The sequence below is a fragment of the Anas acuta genome, chromosome 2 (assembly GCF_963932015.1).
Source record: "Anas acuta chromosome 2, bAnaAcu1.1, whole genome shotgun sequence".
Lineage (NCBI taxonomy): Eukaryota > Metazoa > Chordata > Aves > Anseriformes > Anatidae > Anas > Anas acuta.
The window spans coordinates 111,249,223-111,269,369 of NC_088980.1; the positions used below are offsets into that span (position 1 = coordinate 111,249,223).

At 32.3% G+C, this 20,147-nt stretch overlaps 1 protein-coding gene across 4 annotated transcripts in view; it reads right to left on the bottom strand.

Moving 5' to 3' along the window:
- SNTG1 (syntrophin gamma 1) overlaps positions 1-20,147 on the bottom strand; it is a 343,053-nt gene that overhangs the window by 37,010 nt on the left and 285,896 nt on the right. For all 4 annotated transcript variants that reach the window (XM_068671708.1, XM_068671707.1, XM_068671705.1 and 1 more), the window contains 2 exons: positions 16,307-16,423; positions 12,088-12,159 (listed from right to left, as the gene is read on the bottom strand). In XM_068671708.1, the coding sequence (XP_068527809.1) occupies positions 12,088-12,159; positions 16,307-16,423 (189 nt within the window). The remainder of the gene's footprint in view (positions 1-12,087; positions 12,160-16,306; positions 16,424-20,147) is intronic.

Genomic DNA, 20,147 nt, shown 5'->3' on the forward strand with positions numbered 1-20,147 from the left:
ATGCTACCCTGTTGCAGAGAGCACAGCTGAGATCAGTGACGGACTTGCAGGACAGCAGCATCATCTGGTTATAACCAACTTGAATAAACCAAGGGGACCATAATTAGTGGTTACAAGCCTTATATTGTTCAAGCCAGCTCTCTCTGGGGCAGATAACCAGGAACTTTAAACTGTCAGAGAAAGGAAATAAATGAAACAGGAATCTCTATGAAATTATTACACTTGGGCAGGTAAGTAGGTAATGGTAGAGTATGCATTATTTTCCTCCTTTCTTTTCATTCAGTGGACATATGACTGACCTGCCCAAGGTTTAGGATAGCATGCTCTCGTGGATGCTCTTGGTTCAAAATTGCTTTAGTGTCTAGAAAAAGCAGCTGTAGAGGCAACACAAGCTCTCTTTGCAATCATCATGACAAAACTGAGTTGTTCAGATTTTTAAAAGCCCAACAGTTGTGAAGCAATCATCTTGATCAAATGGAATGGGTTGCCCAGGGAAGTGGTGGAGTCACCATCCTTGGAGGTCTTTAAAAGACATTTAGATGTTGAACTCAGTGATATGGTTTCGTGGAGGATGTGTTAGTGTTAGGTCAGAGGTTGGACTCGATGATCTTGAGGTCTCTTCCAACCTAGACAATTCTGTGATTCTGTGATCTCCTTCTTTACCTATCTTCTATCAAATCCTAACCTCAACAGAATTAAATAATGGATGGAAAAAACATAATGAACATAGGTTGTTAGATCTTAAAACAGCATTTCCAAAAATAAATATTCTCCCAAATTAACATCTTTTTCCAGGTGTTGAGAGGGCTATGTAGTTGAATTAGTTAGATGTGAATAAACAACATGCTGTGTCCTATGACAAATACTTTTGTCTCATAATCTCTGTCCCTCCTCCTTGGCCCTTCACCTAAAACTATAGATTAAACAAAGTTTTAAACAATTCCACTCACAACAGGTTTTCATAATGTCTAGGTTGCTGTCAACAACAGCTATGTTCTACTGCATGCTTAACCTCAAAGTGCATAGAACAGCAGCACCATGACAAACCTTTCATCTTTTGAGTATGAGAAGCAACATAAAACATGTCTAGCACCTGATAATACAAACCCCATCAGTAGGAACTGGATGAATAAAAGTGCTCACTCCTCCAGGAAAGGACAGCTACTTCATACAGGGTAACAGTACATCTTGCCTTACAGGACTTAAGTGGAATCTGAAAGTCATTAGAGTCCTAGAGCTACACCTGACTGAATAGATCTATTGGTCCATAATCAGAAGGACCTATTCAGCACAGAGTTTAACAAAATTAATGTATGAGATACATATCATTCCCAGGGAAGGTTCTTCATACCTTGGATGAAACTAAAAAATACCTCAACCTCATCTTCAACTATTTTTAACAATAGCCAATAGGAAAAAAAAAAAAAAATCAACTGTGCCTGAAACTGGCATTTTTTGAAACAATTCTATGGCACTGTGTGGGATCACAGGAATCACTGTCTAAGAACAATTGAACTAACAGGCCCTGTTTTTAAATGGAAGGAAGTGTAATTCTTGGTTCCAGAATGCCTACCTGTGTTTAGCTGGGTACAGTTAAGGTTTGATTACACTGTAAGACTCACATGTTCACTGTCTTTTTTTCCTATTGCGAAGAATATGTTGGCTGTGAAAAAGTGTTGAGTTCTTTTAGAAACTGTCAAAATGAAAGTGTTAATAGCTATACTGACACTGATCTCTGTTAAAATGTGTTTGAAAAGTGCAAAAATCTCAGAACAGTCTTTTGAACTGATTAAAGGCTTTTGCATTTTATCACCAATATTGCTAGCAGTAATTGTACTAAATTTTATTAAGCATTTCATCAATCCTAGAAGATGAAACAAGAAAGATGAACTGGATTTGGGATATTAAGCCATATTTTTGCTATATCTATATTAAAATGATACTTGGATTTTGAGAGGATTTAATCAATACTATGCATTGATAGCATACTCAGTGACTTACATACAAAAAAAAAAAAGAATATTTCAACTACTACATCAGATTGTGACAGATAACATACACAATATCACACACAGAATCACACACAGAATTTCTAGGTTGGAAGAGACCTCAAGATCATTGAGTCCAACCTCTGACCTAATGCTAACAGTCCCCACTAAACCATATGCCTAAGCTCTACTCATTAACAATATATACTCATTAACAAAACAAAGTAATGCAAAGTAATAAAAAAGATGAAAAATAAAGTTCAAAACAAAACTTCTTCATACCAGAAAATAGTGTAGAAAAATAATTTGAAATATTACAGGAACTTTTCTTATTTGGAATGAAAACAAAATTCAACATGAAAATTTTCCACAGAACAAAAATTTCATTTTTTTTAAATTAATTGTAATTTGATGATCTGCATGTACATGTGATTTTGATATCCATCTATATGGTTAAGTGAATGGTAAGAAAAGTTCCAGTCAACTATATTTGCTTGGTATATTTTAGTTTACAATGAGTTGTCACCATACAAATGAGATATTAATTTCCTTCTTAGTGGTATTTTGTTTTATGTGTAAAAACAATTTGATGGCTCTGCAAGGCTCTCTTTAGTACTGCTTCTGCTTTCTTTTGACCTTTCTTTAAGTTTTCATTTCTGCTCAGGTATGTAAAAAGTGAAACCTACATACCATATCATAGATTTAAATATGTTTTCAATTATACTATGGATAGGTGTAGGAAACAATATGTATACAAAGTTAAAAGACAGCTGTTGAAATGTCCTTGGAAAGGTAGCAATATGAAATTTTGTCTTAGGAATCCAACTGACAATTGTCCTAAGCTCTGCAAGTTTAGGATAAATTTGTCAGGAGTCCCAAAAACAAGCCTGAATTAAGAAGGAATCTTCACTAATTGACTTTGACAAAATAGTTACTTCAGTTATAATATATTATATTCAGTTCAAAAGCTCTTTTGAACCTGTATTTTTATTAACACTCACTAGTCAATGATGGACATTAGCTAATTTCATGTTATTTTGTAAGTACTTTTTCATACTGTTAATGATCATCTGTACCATTTGTCCTTGATGTTCTCAATATGAATTAATATAGACTCTGAAGAGGAACAGTCACAAAGCTTGTAGCAGTATGCTAATTCCCTACTGGAAGGAAAGTAGCCCTGCTGAAGGATGAGCTGTGAGGAAAGTCTTTGGCTTACACCCAGCTTCAGGGTAATCCAGCATCTCTGCTGACAGTATGGGATGATTCCTGCTTGCCTAATTAATAATGATGTCCATGTTAAGTGAGAGTAATAAATTTGTCTAAAGGGAACCAAGCATGGCTCATTAGGCAGGTCCTTTCAAATTAAGGCAGAGTGCTTCTTTATCACTGAGTAGTGATATCATATTCTCTTTGGCAGAGGGAATCTTTCCTCCTTTAAAAGCAACAGTACTCCTTTTAGATTACTTGGATCTTTTCATTTTATGTGTGATGGATCCACTGAATACTCATTTAGGTCTTAGCTAAATCCACTAAGATGCAAGAGACCCTGACTTTTACTACAGTCAGGGAAAGCACTGTTCTATTCTATAAAGGTCAAAAAAAACTAATTCTACCTGCCTCATGCTCATGGTATGACTTTAACCCAGAAGGCTTAATAACTGCCTGGAATACTGTTTTACCTGTTAAATATAGGTTATACATGTATATAATATATAAAGAAATTTGAAGGTTGATCTGTAGTATTAGTGGCACTGGTAAGCAGGTTTTGGCATGAGCAACAATCCATGTAAGATGTTCAAAACCATCTCAATCAGAGTTATTTACATACACATACAAAAAAAAACCACCACCACCACCACCAACAAAAAAAGACCTTAACATTTAAGTAATTTTTATTTCCACTGTAAAAGTGATGTAAACATTAATATTTGCAATATTAGATATAATTCTTAATAATGCATCAATGGGAAAATAAAATGTTTTTTTTTTTTTGTTTTTGTTTTGTTTTGTTTTGTTTGACTACTTTAGACATTCCTGAAATAAATGACTCTGTCCTATCATAAACAAGATTCAAATCTAGCATCTAAATTCTCTGAAGACAAAAAGATCTCTCCCCTCTGTACAAGAATGACTCCAAAATAATACCAAAGTAACTGCAAAAATAATCACATCATGCTTTTGCATCTGCTGGCATCAGTGCCCTGATAAATTTACTGGTTTTGCTACCTTTCACTTATCTCCACCTACATAAACAAAATACTTATTTCTAAGGGATACTAATGATCTATTTCTTTTTCTGAAACTTTGGGAACACTTTTCTCAAGCATCACCATTAGTTGCTATGGAGATTTTTCTAATAGCATTTACAGGCAGCAGGGAACAGATTCACTCAAGTGAGAAAAAAAGATACTCTTTTTCCAACATATCCTCATTAATCAAATAATAAAGAAAATAAAACACCCTATGTCATTTGCATGCAGGCATATGTCTTGTTTGTTTTTTTTTGTTGGTTTTTTTTTTTTTTTTTTGATCCATCTGAACTTTGAAGTCAAAAAACATGAGAATAAAAATGTTGCAATTGTATAAATATATGTATTTAAATAGACACAGAATTTCAGCTAAACAAAACAATGGATAGAATATTTTTCAATATTCAAATTTTGTGAAAATATGCATTCTGAAGGCGAAAAATCATTACAAGTACAATATAAATTTTAGTTTCAATTAAATTTCCATTAGAAACATCTTTGTGATTGCTTGGGAGAAATAGAAATGTTCATTCCTTGTAACTTAATAGGCAAAGCACTAAGCTCGAATGTAAAATTAATTTCCAATTCTGCCTGATTAAAAGATGATTCAGGCTCAAAGACTTATTTATTCAGAGAGTCTGAATTTAGGTTTCTCCTGATGTGCCATAATGTTACCTGTTTGTTCCTTAATAACCTCCATCCATAAATGTGTTTATTTTAATGCTATATGGGGACAATTTTCAAAAGTATTTTATAAAGACAATTCATCTTTGAGGCAAATAACAACAAAACCAGACAAACAAAAACCTATTCTAATACTTTCCAGAGAAGCACTGGTAGTTGTATCCTCCTAAAGAAAAATCAGAGTGCAAGGTAATTACAAGCAGAAACTTAAAATGTGCTGATGACCTCTTTGGAGAGTTATTAAAGTCTTGTACCTCTCCAAACTCTGAGGCATTATTGGCTGGAAATGAAATTTGAGAACAGATCCCAGAAGAGTAAACATTTCAATTACTGATAGCAGTGCTCATATATTTTCATTCTAAGCCCTTGTTTACAAGTTTCTCAAAAGTAATAGTGCTTATAGTTTTTGCCATGTTAGTTGCCTAAGGATATTTTTTTATGTTCAAGTTATAGTTAAAACAGCTCAATCAGTTCTGTGAAATAATTTAGGAAAAATATGAAATTGTTCCATCCATGTCATATACAAACAAACAAAAGAACATACAAAGAAAGAGAACTAGCCCCTGAAACACCTTTTTGGGCTGTTCTGGAACATATATCCTTTGTAACTGAAGTGTTTGCTTTTGGTATGGGAGGAAACATTTGCTGTCCTCAAAAATAAATCAAGATCTACTGCAAAATACAGACATTCTGAGCAAACTTTGGCTGCTACTGTTTTGATGATTTCTTTCTGAACATGTTCTATCTCTATCACATAAGGAAAGAATTTTCCCTGCTTTTCCCAGCTGTTAGGGGATGTTACCTTACTGCTCATAAGAAATGAGAACAGAATACATCATTCTTTCTTCAAGTGGCTATACACCTCTCCGAAAAACAAAAAGAAGAACCTGATTCAAAGACAAACTTCAAGGAGAAAAGTCCTTATAACTCTCTATATGTTATCTACATGTTTGTCTATTTTCCAATCATGCATTTGTTTTAAAGGTATGAGAAGGTCTTTTAAAGATTTCCCTTGTAAAGGACACAGATATTGGGAGAATAAGAATTAAATTTCTTAGAAGAGGGAAGAACTAATGCCTTTAACCAACAGAGAGATTGCAATAATCATTTAAGTATATATCTTCTGTATTTCTTATTCTTTTCCTGTTTTTCTGTGTGTTTATCTTATTATTTCTTCCAGGAAGCAGAATCAGACTCTAATGGTGGCTGCCACAGCCAAATTCAACTGACTAAGTTTTCTCAAGAGTAGACAGTTTATGCTATCTACTGATATATATCTATTAATATATAATATTATACGAAAATAAATAAATAAATAAATAAATAAATAAATAAATAAATAAATTTTAAAATCCCCCCTCCATTAAAAAAATATATCTAAAATTAAAGAGAAACAGAACCTTACCTAAAACTACATTTAAAACATCTTCCTTTTCTGAATCAAATAAAAATTTACCAAGTCTTTATACAATGGTAGATGTCATGCAACTAATAAAACTGTCTGCTTTCGAAAAGGGCCTATTGAACATATCCAAATTAGGAATTAGGTATTAGGAATTCTATCACTATGTAGCCATCAAAGAGAAATTAATTGAAATCACATACAGAATCACAGAATAAAAGGAAATGTGGTCATCTAGTACACATCTCTATTCAAGGTAGGAGCAGCTACACAACTGTTTATGCTTAAAAGGATACAACCATGGACATTCAACAGCCTTGGTACGAGCTCTATTTCAGTACTGAATGACACTAGCACCTGACAGTTTTTTCTTTATTGTGTAGCTGAAGACAACTTAATGATAGTCTTAATGCCAGTGGACAAGGAGAACATTTATGACTTCTACTTTTATTTTTATCTTATAATACAACTGTAATATAAGTTAAAGTGGGAACAGAACCTCTTTTCTCTGGAAACGTTAAATATACTTAACATACAGATCAGCAGGACATAAAATTACTTCAACTACTTAGAAGTGAAACACTCAACAATTTAACATTTTTTTACAAGTGTCAAAATTGGCTGAAAATGTAGTGTTCCCTAGATACAGTATTAACCTGTTGATAAAAGGGATCCATTACTTACACCTCCTAAGCAGTTTTGAATTTGCATAAAGTATTTTATTGAAATCATACCACAACGTAAGCTTTAGCCATTGACCAAATTATATTAATAATGCACCTCAAAATACAATCTGTACCTTTACTTTAAATATTTATTAGTCTATCGGCATTCATTTTAAACTTTACTCTGAATATATAAACATTTTATGTAGTTTCCTATGATTCTGTATGATTCTTTTCCTATTAAAAATATCTGAAGCAATAATAGAAATTATTTTTTCCCCATAAAGCACAACGTCTATTTTTCCTAGTTGAGATCTAGATGTAATGTGACTTATTGAGGAAGAAGAACAAAATTACAGGACATTCAATTGGGAAAAATAACATAGCTCCATTTGAGAAATTTATACACTAATAGCTAAAAGATGAGAGAGGAAACACAAGTCATCTGAGATACTGAGTTGATCCCAATTACTACTACAGTAAGAAAAGTATAGCTACACTGATGTGAATTATATCAGATATAAACATCAATGATTCACCATTCTGACATAGCCAGCGTAGACTTCTTTTCATAACTACCCTCACATTTCAATTCAGATCGGATCTGCTACCTGAATATGCTTCCTCTTTTATGCTAAATAAAATAAGCTGTTTATTGTAAATCTCCAAATGTTTTTGCATGACACATTGAAGACAGAGGGGGTGACTGAAAGATATAAAGCATTTTCTCATAATTACAACAAGATGCTTGTATGAAGCTGAAGAGCATTAGTAACTTAAGTAAAAAAGCAAACTTGATAGAACATAAATGTAATATTTTCTATTTTTAATTCACATTTTACATGAATAATTTCCCATTTTTTTTATCTCCCTTGTGCAAGAAATTACTGAAATAACAAAGTTACTTAGCATTTTATCAGATACTATAATCTTTTTTTAAATATACACACATATGCATGTGCACACACATACACATATTCAAAAGATGGACACAAGTTAACTGCACATCAAAAACGTAGGAGGTACCAAAAGACATATTCAATTCAACCAACTTTGAAGTGCTGAGGAGGCCAAGGCCATCTGTTTATTTCTGATGGTTATATCTGGCTTCAATTTTTGAAGTCTTGAACAAACCTAAAATTGGAATTATCTGGCTATTAATGGGTCTTTACTCCTCAAAATAGAGGACTGGGTGAAACAAAATTCTTCCAGAATAAAATAGCAATATTTATTCATAGCACTATCCCTACTTTTCCACCAATTCTGTTGAAAATGATTAATTGATACATTTTAATTTCAGAAGTGGTATCCTCAGATTATCTTTACAGAAAACTTGTTTAACATGAATTACAGATTTTCATTCATATGCTAAGTGTTGATGTCCCAGTAGCATCAGTTTGAATAGAATTTGTACAGAAAGGAAAGTGGATTAAAAGTATCAATCACTGTCTCTCATCAGTTTATTCCACTGATTCCACTCATCAGAACTGTTACAAATTCTAACTTCTTCCCAATTTGAACTTGTATAGCTTTATTTACTGATTGTTCTTTTTTGTAACCTGTTTCTTTTAAGGGTTAAAGAGTTCTCAATGCCCTCTATTCTCTGTTAAAGTACTTGCATCCCATAATAACCTATTACATTTTTATTAACGATGCCTATCAACTCATATATCTTTCCTCCAGACACAAAGTTATTTGTATTTTCATTAATGTCCCTTTTCCTTTGAATATAGCCCACTGCTAAGTTTGCCATTATGTCATAATGAATAATTTAGTCCAATATAACAAAAATATGATTATTGCACTAGGTCTGATTTACTTAATTTGCATGTCAAAAGGTAACATTTCAACCCCAAAATATTGACTATGAAGACTTTCATACTTATAATATACATATTTTTACAAGGTAGTTTGAAGGTCTACTACAGAATCTTTATTTTATTTTATTTTATTTTATTTTATTTTATTTTATTTTATTTTATTTTATTTTATTTTATTTTATTTTATTTTATTTTATTTTATTTTATTTTTTTATTTTATTTTATTTTATTTTATTTTATTTTATTTTATTTTATTTTATTTTATTTTATTTTATTTTATTTTATTTTATTTTATTTTTTAATAATCCACTATTGTTCTGGTAGTGTTTGAATGTGATATTTTATTTTTATTTTATTTTACTTTTTAAATTGCACATATTAGGGGATTAGTGCTTGTTTGATGAATTTATGTCAAAAAAATGTTTTTCAAAGTCAAAATAGAGCTTTTAAAAATCTACTTTTATGCTTCAGTTTTTTACTGGTGTATCTGATTATGTAGAAGGTTGTAATCACATTAAGAATATTGACTTATTGTTGTGTAAAAAATAAGTCTCCTCCTCTTTCTTTTCCTTGTAGAAGCTGCATTTGTAATAAATAAAGCATGTATGGGACTCACACCACAGTTACTGGAAAGGGCAATTCATACTATGAAACTCTGTCCTTCTTAAACAGGATGTACATGGGAAAACAGCTCAACAGAAAATTTTTCCTCACCCATGATAACATTCAAGCTACACCAAGAATCGTTTGGGTAAGTGCTAGGTGGTCCATTTGGTCTAAAATCCAAGGTAGCAATCATACAAAAAGATAAATAAAAGTATGTGTTGTTCCACCATCTGGGAATGTTTTGTGATACTTATATCTAGTAAATGAGTAGCCTGAATAATTTGAGTTTAGACTTGAATGTGGAACTAAACCCACTTCAGAGAAACTGAGTAGCTATATTATTCTGCAGATGGCATTATTATCTTCCTGGATTTATTTCTGTCCAATGAAATATGATTATCTCTTATGAAGTAGAAACAGAACAATTCTATATTCTCAATATTTCTAAAAAGAACGACACAAACTCAAACTGGAAGAACAGAAAGTGTAGAAGAAGGAACAGTCTGTAATAGAAGAGTCCAGGTTTCTTTTCTTCATTTTTTTCATGAGTCTTCCCAAGTTATCATGCTATCTATCAATCTGAGAACATTAAAAACCTGTTAGTCTACCAGTTTACCATCCAACTCATTCTCCAAGAGAAGCCAATTTATTATGAAAGTAGCTTGAGAGGTACAATAAAAGGGAGGAAGTTTGAAGGTGATCACAAAGTACCAAACTAACTTTTAAAAAAGTTGTCTCTGCTTTGGTAATATCCATGCAATGTGTTTTGTACAAACGTGTCTAGAAACACACATTGCTAAAATTGAGACCTTTATGATGCTGGCAGAAAAGCTTAACAAAAACTTGAGTCTCTACGGAAGTTCATTGTTCTGGTAGTAAAGGAAAGCTGTTTTTCTGGTTTCACTTTTTCATTTAGTGAAACAATGCTTAAGTCCAATAGTATATGCTATAGAAAACTAGAAGATGAAGATCAATACCCCAATGTCAGAAGCTATAATTTCACTGAAGTTAATTTTATGCTACTATTTTTTAATCATTTAGAGTTTTTAGGCAGCCCAAAAATATTGTTTGAAACACTTCAATACCTTATGAGCTTGACTATACTTACAGACAATAAAGGAATAACTGAATGAGTAACGTCATAAAGAAATGCATGAATGATATTTCTATACCACTTATATTGGAATTGTCCTTATTCTAGGACATGATATGTTAATAAAAACTGAGAATGGAGGATCTACAGACAGCTTGAAGAGCTAGGAGTGAGATATTTCATCTCTCCCTAAACCTTACTGTGTTTTAAGAGCACTGTTCATATTAATTTCTCAGTGCAATGTCTTTACAGAGTGAACAGCCATTTCTGTTAACTTTCTCCCTACATGACCACTGCTAAAGAATCAATGTTTACACACACTTGGTAGTTAAAGTACATATCACTGTGATGGGACATGTTGCATTTAGAGTGTGCTACTCCTTAACCAAGACTCCAGACCCCACAGACAAACCACTGGTACTAGAACTCTTACCTTTTCTTTTTCAGTTTACTAGCAGGTGTTTGTCTTTGTTTGTTTTGTTTTGTTTTGTTTTGTTTCAGTTTATAAATTTGCTTTCTTATTTTTGAACTCACTGACATAAAAAGCTTCTGAAATTATTACAGCTGTTTGATCTCTAATCTGGCTCCTAAAGGAATGGGTTATTTACCTACATGAGCTATAAAAATTTGGAAGTGTAGTACATACATCAGTATAAGGTTTTCCCAAAAGGAAATACTTTTTTTTTTTTTTAAATAAGTTTGTTCATACTTCTTCATGATGTTAGTCTCTGCTAGATGAAACTTCAGAAAAGACCAAATTGCCTCTTATATAATTTGGACCTAAAAAAATTATATAATAATAAAGTACATAGGAAAGCACTTCAGATGAATGGAAAGAGACAACTTCCGATCTCTTTTTCCTCTCCTTCCCCACATGCTGAACATCTGGAAAACTGTTTTTCACTGTTTTAAAAACAGAGACAAGACAATATATATTATTTTTGAGTGAATTCAATATGAAAAATTAAATACAATGTACCATAATGGCCCTATGCAGTTTTCTACTCACAGATTTAACTTTCTAAACATATTTCATTTGGCTTTTCCATTTATTACTGTTGAGGCAAACTGAAGAAACTTGGGGGGGGGGGGGGGAAGGACAAAAGTTTTCAGAGGGGCATTCAGAGTTTTAAGGACTCTGTTGTCAGTCTTCATGCAATCTTACATTGTAACTGTGAGTTGCATCAAGGTATGTGAAAGTAACAGAATTGATCCCTATTTCTTTACCTCCTCATTTAGAAGAATAGACTTTATACCAGTTGAGTGTGCCAGTAAAGTAAAACTATAAAACTTTTATTTTTTTTTCAGTAGAAAACCCATGCTGCGTTATGAAGAAATAAAATTGCTTTCCAGTCAAAATCAGTTTATTTCCAAATTTTCAATGCCTTTTTGAAATATTCATTATAGATTTTGGCTCTGTACCTAGTGACATCAGGACTTCTGATACTGACTTCAAAGGGTCAAAATTTGATCTTTTTCTGCAAGATGGTCACATGGATTTTTAGTTGCAGTGTTATGCTCTGGCTTCTCAACTGGTTTGACAAAGTGCTATTTTATTTTACATATTTTAATCATACCTTCAGAATTTTGCACATTATCTCATAAACTGAAAATGTTTTCTCAGCTCGTGTCCAATCCCAGGTTGTAACCTTGGAAAAAAAAAACAAACAGGAAAAGAAAGCAAGTTATTTTTCTTTATTTCAAGAATAAGCTTACTATAAAAAAAAAATAAATAATCTATCCCTAGAACTTCCTACCTTTTACATCCAGTATGGTTTATTTTGAGCAATAACTACCAGGTATCAGACTGTTGCATTCAGACAGTGCTGAGGAGACATCCTGCCTATTTCCTTGTACCTTCAAGTAGCTTTGCATGCAGGCTGCTCGTGAAGGAGCTTCCTCTGCCTATGCTAGTGGGGGTTGCATTGATATGCCAACATGATACTTTAATGGGTTCACAGAGACCCATTTCTCCCCACTTCCCTACTTATAATAAGCAATTTGCTCTAATCACCTACATTGTTTGCAAAGGTCCAAAACCATAAAACAGAACCCTCCAACCTTGCAGTGTCCTAGACACTTACTATATATATCTCTCAATGTAGTTGAAAAAAAAAAAAACTAGAAATGAAACAGGTAAATCCACATTTCCTTTTTTCTTTACCAAGATGAGTCTTCTCCTAAATTCCAACAAATTGAGATTTGAATAGTAGTCTATTGCTCCTTGTAGTCTCAGGATTTAACAATTGCTTTTAACAGTATTAATTTAAAGCAACTATTTTCAACAAAAACTACATACAGCTTAGCAAAATGATGCAAGGGTGGGAGATAACACTTAGACAAGATAAAAAGGGATAGATGAATATATTTAATTGGAAAAAGTTCAAAAGCAATCTATAAATAACTTTTGAATAAAAATGCATGAAGGAAAGAGAAGAATTAGTCACAGTCTCAATAGATTGAAAAACACACAAAACAGAGTAGAAAAAGATATTCTATAAGAAAAAAAAAAAAGAAAAGGCAAGAAGTAATGAACAATGGCCCAGCTCCAAAGGAAGATAGTTCTGTCATTAAAATTGTTAGAAGTGATAAAAAGGTTGAATAATTTTGTTTTTTAATATTTAAAAATACAAAGGTATTTGAAAAATATATCATAAAATAGTATTCACAGCTAAAGAGAAATTTATTTTTCATTGAAAGTGAAAATCACCATGAATAGACACAGTATTCCTGAATAACATATATAGGTTTGGATGCCTTGCTATACAACTTTCTTAATCAATACAATTTTATGATGTATGATAAAATCCTGTCCCTGACTAATTTTTAGGTATATAGGCTATTAAAATTGAATCTCTTTTGAGGAAATCACAGTAAAGAATTAAAAGTTCAAAATATGGTGTCATCTATTGGAATTTTATTTGTTTGCAGTCATCTTCAAACACACTTTTTACCATCTTATTGCAATATGGGTATTAAATAAGATATCTAATGAAGGAAGTGACAAAATACTGAGAGTTACAAATTATTTTTGATATAGAGTGAGGAAGTGAAGAAATATTGGAAATATACAATCTTTATGAATGGAAAAGCTATTTAGAGGAAAGACATGTAAAATGTTTTTGTTAAAATTAATTAATTAATTAATTAATCTGTTTCTACTGAGGACAAAAAATGAAATGAACTTTCTCACCGTGATCAGAGGAATGGGGAGATGAGTCTTGCTACAGCTCCACTGAGCCCAAAGCACCAGCTATACATGCTGATGCCATATTGCCCCATTACAAAAAGTAACTCCAATTTCTGCTGAAGCACAGAGACACTTGAAACTTTGCTTAAAAGCTCATTGAACTCTCTGCATTTCATGCATTTGCATTTTTAAGGGGACTTCGGAGGTCAGAACAAAACTCCTTCTATATAAAGACGTGCAAAGCAAAAGGAACTGTAAAATTAAGAAACTCATGGAATATTCATACATTGTTTGCCCTGTTCACTTTTTTTTTTTTTTTTTTCTTAATTCAGAAGCTTGAATAGCAAGAGAAAAGGTGTTAGCAGTTTTTTCTCAATTGAAGTTCATTTCCTCTGAAATTTCCAAACTATAAGAAAATAAAACCTGTCAGACTCAACACACTCAAAGGAGAAAATGTACCAAGAAATGTCAGAAAAAAAAAAAAAAAGAAATTTCTATAAAAGGTTTAAAATGCAAACAAGATACATCAGAATTGCTCATGTATCTGAACATGGAAAGTAGAAGTAGTATTGATCAAATAAATTAAAAAACAGCAGGGGAGACAGACGATATATACTGTTTAAACAGATGCCTCCCACTTTGGCAGAGACCAGGGATATAGTTTAATTTGATTTTCTGGTTAAAAAGTTGGCACATCTCTGTTCAGAAACAGCTTAATCCAAGAAGCTTACATTGCAAATATAATTAAAAGTGTTTTTCTTCTTATAATAACACTTTATGCATTCCATAATTAGAAGCTCTGAAACTGCAACATTGAAAGTATGTTCTTAATCTTTTGCAATCCCTAGAATAAATTAACACATATACCTGAAGAATAGCAAACATAACTATGTGTAAATGTTTGCATGTAGAAAGTAATTTTAAAAGGCCTGCTGCCTTTTAAAGAAGGCAGCAGTTCTTTAGAGAACATTTTGCTGGTCATGTAAGTGTGCATTACATATGTGTTTTTTTTAAGGTACCTCTATACGAACCTCAGTACCTCTAAAGAGTGTATTTGCCATTTTTCCTTCATACTCCATAAACAGAAAATATTGTTTTCTCTGTTTGAAGTGTCTTCCTATTTTAGGATAAGAACCAGAATCTGGTTAAAATAAAAAGTAAATAACAACAACAACAACAACAACAATGTTGTGCTTGCAGTTCATCAAGACCTATACAAGACCTATAGGATCAGTGCTTTGTCTCATAAAGCAGCAGATTGCCAGAATGGGTCATAGCCTTATTATAAATATGTTCTTTCCATACCCAGTACCCATTACCCATCATTACCCATTTATCCACCAGCAACACATTGCTTCTGGAAACTAATAATAGAAATAATGCAAGATAATACTAGAAATAATATAATAATGTAATAATATAAATTCTCAGTAAAGAGGCTTGTAGTTTCTTCCAGAGTGCTTACAAAAGAATAATCCTCTTTTGTATTCAACAAGGGTATTCAGCATTGTGTCTAGGAGGGAGGGCTTTTTACTTGACAGGCAGTGAATGCTGAGGTAGATGTACCAAAGCCAGGAAGGCTGTTTTTGAATTAAAGTGTTTAACAGAATAATATGTCATTTTAATCTGATCCTGAAAAATATCCACCAAGAAGAGCCAAGCTCCCATACCAGTGAAGTGATGGGAGCCACCAACACTGAATACATGAAGTTTTCCTTTCATATTTACTTTCATTTTTCATGTCTTTACTATGTTTTTAAATACTTTCTATACAAATAAGAATAGTGACTGAAGAATTGTATGAAGAGTTGTACCTTTGAACCACATGAAGGATGTAAAATCTGGATCTGGACAACACAAGCTTTATCAGCAGCCAGAAAAGTCACACAATAAAAAGAAATGAATTCACACTACCCGTTGCATAATTTGGTACTGCTAGTGACTCATTAGCTAGTGGCTTAAAATTTAGCTAGAGGATATATATATTTACTGAGGTTTAGATGTACTATAAAACTGTGAAATGAAATTGCAGAGAATGAGACAGTAGCTAAAATTTTACCTCGTGTTCTTAGTCAGATTCCAATTAATATATTTAATGTAAACTCTTTCATTTGCTTCTCTGTTTTCCTTTTGGTGCTGCCAAGATGCATAAAAGTTATATTCAGGATAAAATCTAAAGACAGAGATGATGTTTTGCAAGCCTTGCCATTTCCACAGCATGCAAAAAGCTTTGGTATAACCAAAAATCTCAGCAGTTTTCCTTTAGAATTATAGTTTAGTTTAAATGTTACCAGCTTGCTTCAGGCTTGTTCTGTCTGCCAAAGGGAAATGAAAAGCCCCTTTTTAGCACAAATATATCTCTATTGTATTTTTCTAAGTGCTCAGATAAGTAGGGGGAAAGAAGTGCTTGTTAGCTGCACAGTCATCTAATGAACGGTTATTTTCTGTCACTTTTATACCACATTCCCTGGAACTCTTCAATGCTGGAAGTGCTGCAATGCTGTTAGGTCAATGAGTGATACCTGAATGTAAAGCATTGCAGATGTTACATGAAACTATTTTATTTAATGACATTTATGACCACTCAGCATGAGAAATATACTTACTGGAGGTGCCATAAATTTATACAGAGAAGATCCCCTCAGTGCTAGAAACTTTGGTGTGTACATTCGATCCTGAAGGGAGTCTTGTTCCCGTTCTTCCGTCCAGCCCATGTAGACTATCTGACGGAAAAATCAATAGTGTTGACAAATTCCTCAGACATTTTCTTCAAATTAGTTGCAAATATTTCAAGCAAGTAAGCTGATGTCTGTCAAATCTTACAAACCTTGAACCACCGCCACAATGTGGTATATTGGCAGTTTACTTACAATCACGTGATTAAATGAAGAAAGCCTGTTATATCAAAATACTTCAGAACTATTTATTGTACTAGCAACAACATAACAGCTAAGCCGCATACCTAGCAGATGTCTGTTGTCTCTATTATCTCATTAAGAGCTCTCTGGAGTAATTCTAAATACTTGCTGACAAATCAAATAAGAGGAATTTAATGCAAGTGAAGTGTAAGGAAACACTAGGCAGGAATGCAAAATCAAGAAACTGTTAAATGTTTTCAGATACAAGGCAGACAGATACATGGGATCTTACTTTATCTTATATCGATAAAGCAAACATTCTGGAGCACACATTTTGAACATTGTACTGATTGAACACATTCAGAATTTATTTTGGAGTATTGAACCTCTTTTGCTTTGGAATAGTGAATTAACAGTCTGTTTTCAGGCATTCTATTTTGGATGGTGCTAAAAAGTAGTCAGAATACTGATAACTCTTACCACTACCTGCAGTTCTTCAGAAACAAATGCACAAACTAGGATTTATTCAAACCCATTTTAGGATCTATTTCCCTACCTATCCACCTATTAATTCTGAGTAACTTAATATCAAATCCTTAAGGTAGTATCTAGTAGAAAAACACAGTATGAGTAATTATTATGCCAGCTTCTGGAGAACATCTGAACAGACAGTAGACATTTGATAGAGATTCTGATTTATAAACATGATAATAACAACAAACAACTTGCATTGTGCCATACAGTGTACATTCCTGTTATAGAAAAAAGATGAACTCATATTTTATATGTTGCTGTTAATGGAATAAATCTGCTTTTAAACCTCTTTGTGAAATTGATTTCTACATTAATTAGGCATGGAACATTCCTTGTCTTAAATGACCTGATATTTTCTGTGTTCCATAATGAAAATGTAAAGAAACCAGTTTAGGAAAAATACTTACAATCATATTAATAGTCAGTTAGTTAGTAAGCTTACCAATATTACACATGTACTTAATGAACGTATTTTTATTTTATTTTATTTTTGTAAGGAGATCGTGTATATTGCATACTTTTGAAAAAGCAATTTATACAAGTTTATTTCATTGCTATTGAGAAGAGGGGAAGAGGGTTTTTATCAATAATTCTGCATGGAATATACATTAAAATATATTTTTCTTCTTTTTTTTTTTTTTTTCCTTTTTTTTTTTTTATTAGATGTTCTTATTGCATGTTGGAAATTAATGGCTTTTTCAAATCCCCATGTACAAAGCTTGCACTACTGCTCTCTATCAGTGTTTAGTACGTACTTTTTGGTCTGTAGAGAAACAGGGAGCAGGTCCATTCCTCCAAGAGTTAGAGCAAAACCTAAACAGTTAATTATATTGCTAATAGCAAACATTAATACTGTAATACAATCTTGGGTTCAATGCCTAGCATTTGTTTAAGTATCTGCTGGTTCAGTGACCAAAAAAGCTTGTAAGACTCTAAAAAGAAGACAGACATGCCTCAATACTCAAGAATTAAGCAGAATGATCAACACCATATTGTCATGCAATAACTAAACCCCCACATTTTCTGAAATCTTATTAATTCCTAAATGAAAAAAATAGTCAGAAATACAACCTGACAGTTACAATAAGAGAAGTTTTAAATTGTTTTAGTTTAATTTTTATTCAGATTTCCCTTATTTCTGATGTTTTGTGTGTTAATCAATGCAAGAAACATATGGAGACCCATCCTTCTGACTTGGTATTAATATGTAGAGCTTAGTGACTGAGAGGAGGAACATACAGGAGGAAGTTTAATATAGAAATTGTACTACTATTTACACAATTTTGATATATTTTCCTTCTGTAACTGAAAGAGAATGAATGGTCTCTAATTTCTAGGAATTAGGACATCTATGCTTTGAAATTAATTAAACTGAATTGATTCTGTGCTGTCTTAGATTGGTTTCTTTAAAATTGGACACAGTAAGATATCATCTTTCCTGATGATACTTCATTTTAGAAGGTTTCTACTTCTCCTATTCATCAGAGTAACAGGGCACAGTCACTCATGCTGTGCAGATGCATTGATATTTCACATTTTATTGCCTTAATACTAAAGCAGCTGTGAAATTTAAGGTGATTTCTCCATTCAGTATTGCTCTCTTGCCTCTGTAGATCATGAGGAGAAAATAGATTGATTTTTCAGACAATCTGCTGCACTAAGGTTTTATTAACAAAATGCATTTTTCCTTCGGACTAAATACCTAATTGACTATTAAACATACAGCAGAACTGTTAAGCAAAGTCGGTATGACTGTAATTAGAAACAAAGTGGTTTGAATGCATGTGTATATTCAAGTGTGGATTAAAATAATATGGATTAGATTCTGGAAAACAGGACAAAAGTAAACAAAAACTTGATAACCATTTTAATTGCATGCTCCTAATATGGTCTAAATTTATCTAACACACTGAACTGAAGTTAGATAAAATATGATAGTTTGCACATAGTCAACATGAGAAACTGTAAATAACTGAGATAAAATAGAGACTACATTCTTGAGACATTTATGTTACTGATAAATATTGGGCCTTCTAAAAAAACTTTGACTACTAACAACCTCAATAAAATTATTTACTTGCAAAGGCATCTGAACTTTTCAAACTCATGGCTCATGAACATATATATTGAAACTGTGGATGAAATTTGACTTGGGAAGTTGAATTTGTTGAGATTCTGTCTGAAAATAAATGTTTATAACCACAGATACATGAAGTATGTGAAATCAGTAATAGACATAATGTCCATTTATGTATTTAAAAATGAGGCTAGTTTTTTAATCATATAAATGTTTCTTTGAGTCTGAATGAACTGCTGATCATTATCAACAAAACTGGGAAGGAGAAATCAACAGACCCAACACGTTTTATTTGCAGTAACATTCCACTTAAAAGATGTTTTTACACAGTCCTGGTAGTTTCTAATTTACCTGCAGCAGCTCATTTCTCAAAATCAAATGGTGATGCAAATTAGTTAATGTAGAGGCTGCTGGTTCAGTAACAAAGATTCGGTAAGCTATTATGGTTTATGAGATAAATCATGTACAGTTAAAAGAATCTATACCTATATGATAAATAAAACAGGACACTCTCTTCAGTCAAAAATCCATAGTCTTTACAAAATCCATAGTATTTCCATCACACAGACACCCAAGTCAAGAAAGAAAATAATCCACAAGTTGCTCTCCTTCACATCAGTTGAAAATATTGCTAACATGTCTTAAATAGCCGTAACAAAAAGTTTTTCTATTTTCAGAGATTTCTCCAGAGTTTTAATACAAATTTTATTATATTTCAGGAAGAATGGTAAAAATAAAAGACAAGACATTTTTCTCAAAATGAAAGGTAACATTTATGTGATTTAAAATGAGAGGACATTTAGATGTCCTGACAGATGTACTGACAGCTTTTTTATCTTGGAATTCTCATATTCATACTCATATTACATGAAACAGTGCTGTAAGGCAACAGGATAAACATGGAGTCAGAAGACAAATGAATATGTCAGATAACACAAAAAAAAATATGATGAGGGATGAGGAACTCAGATAATTCCT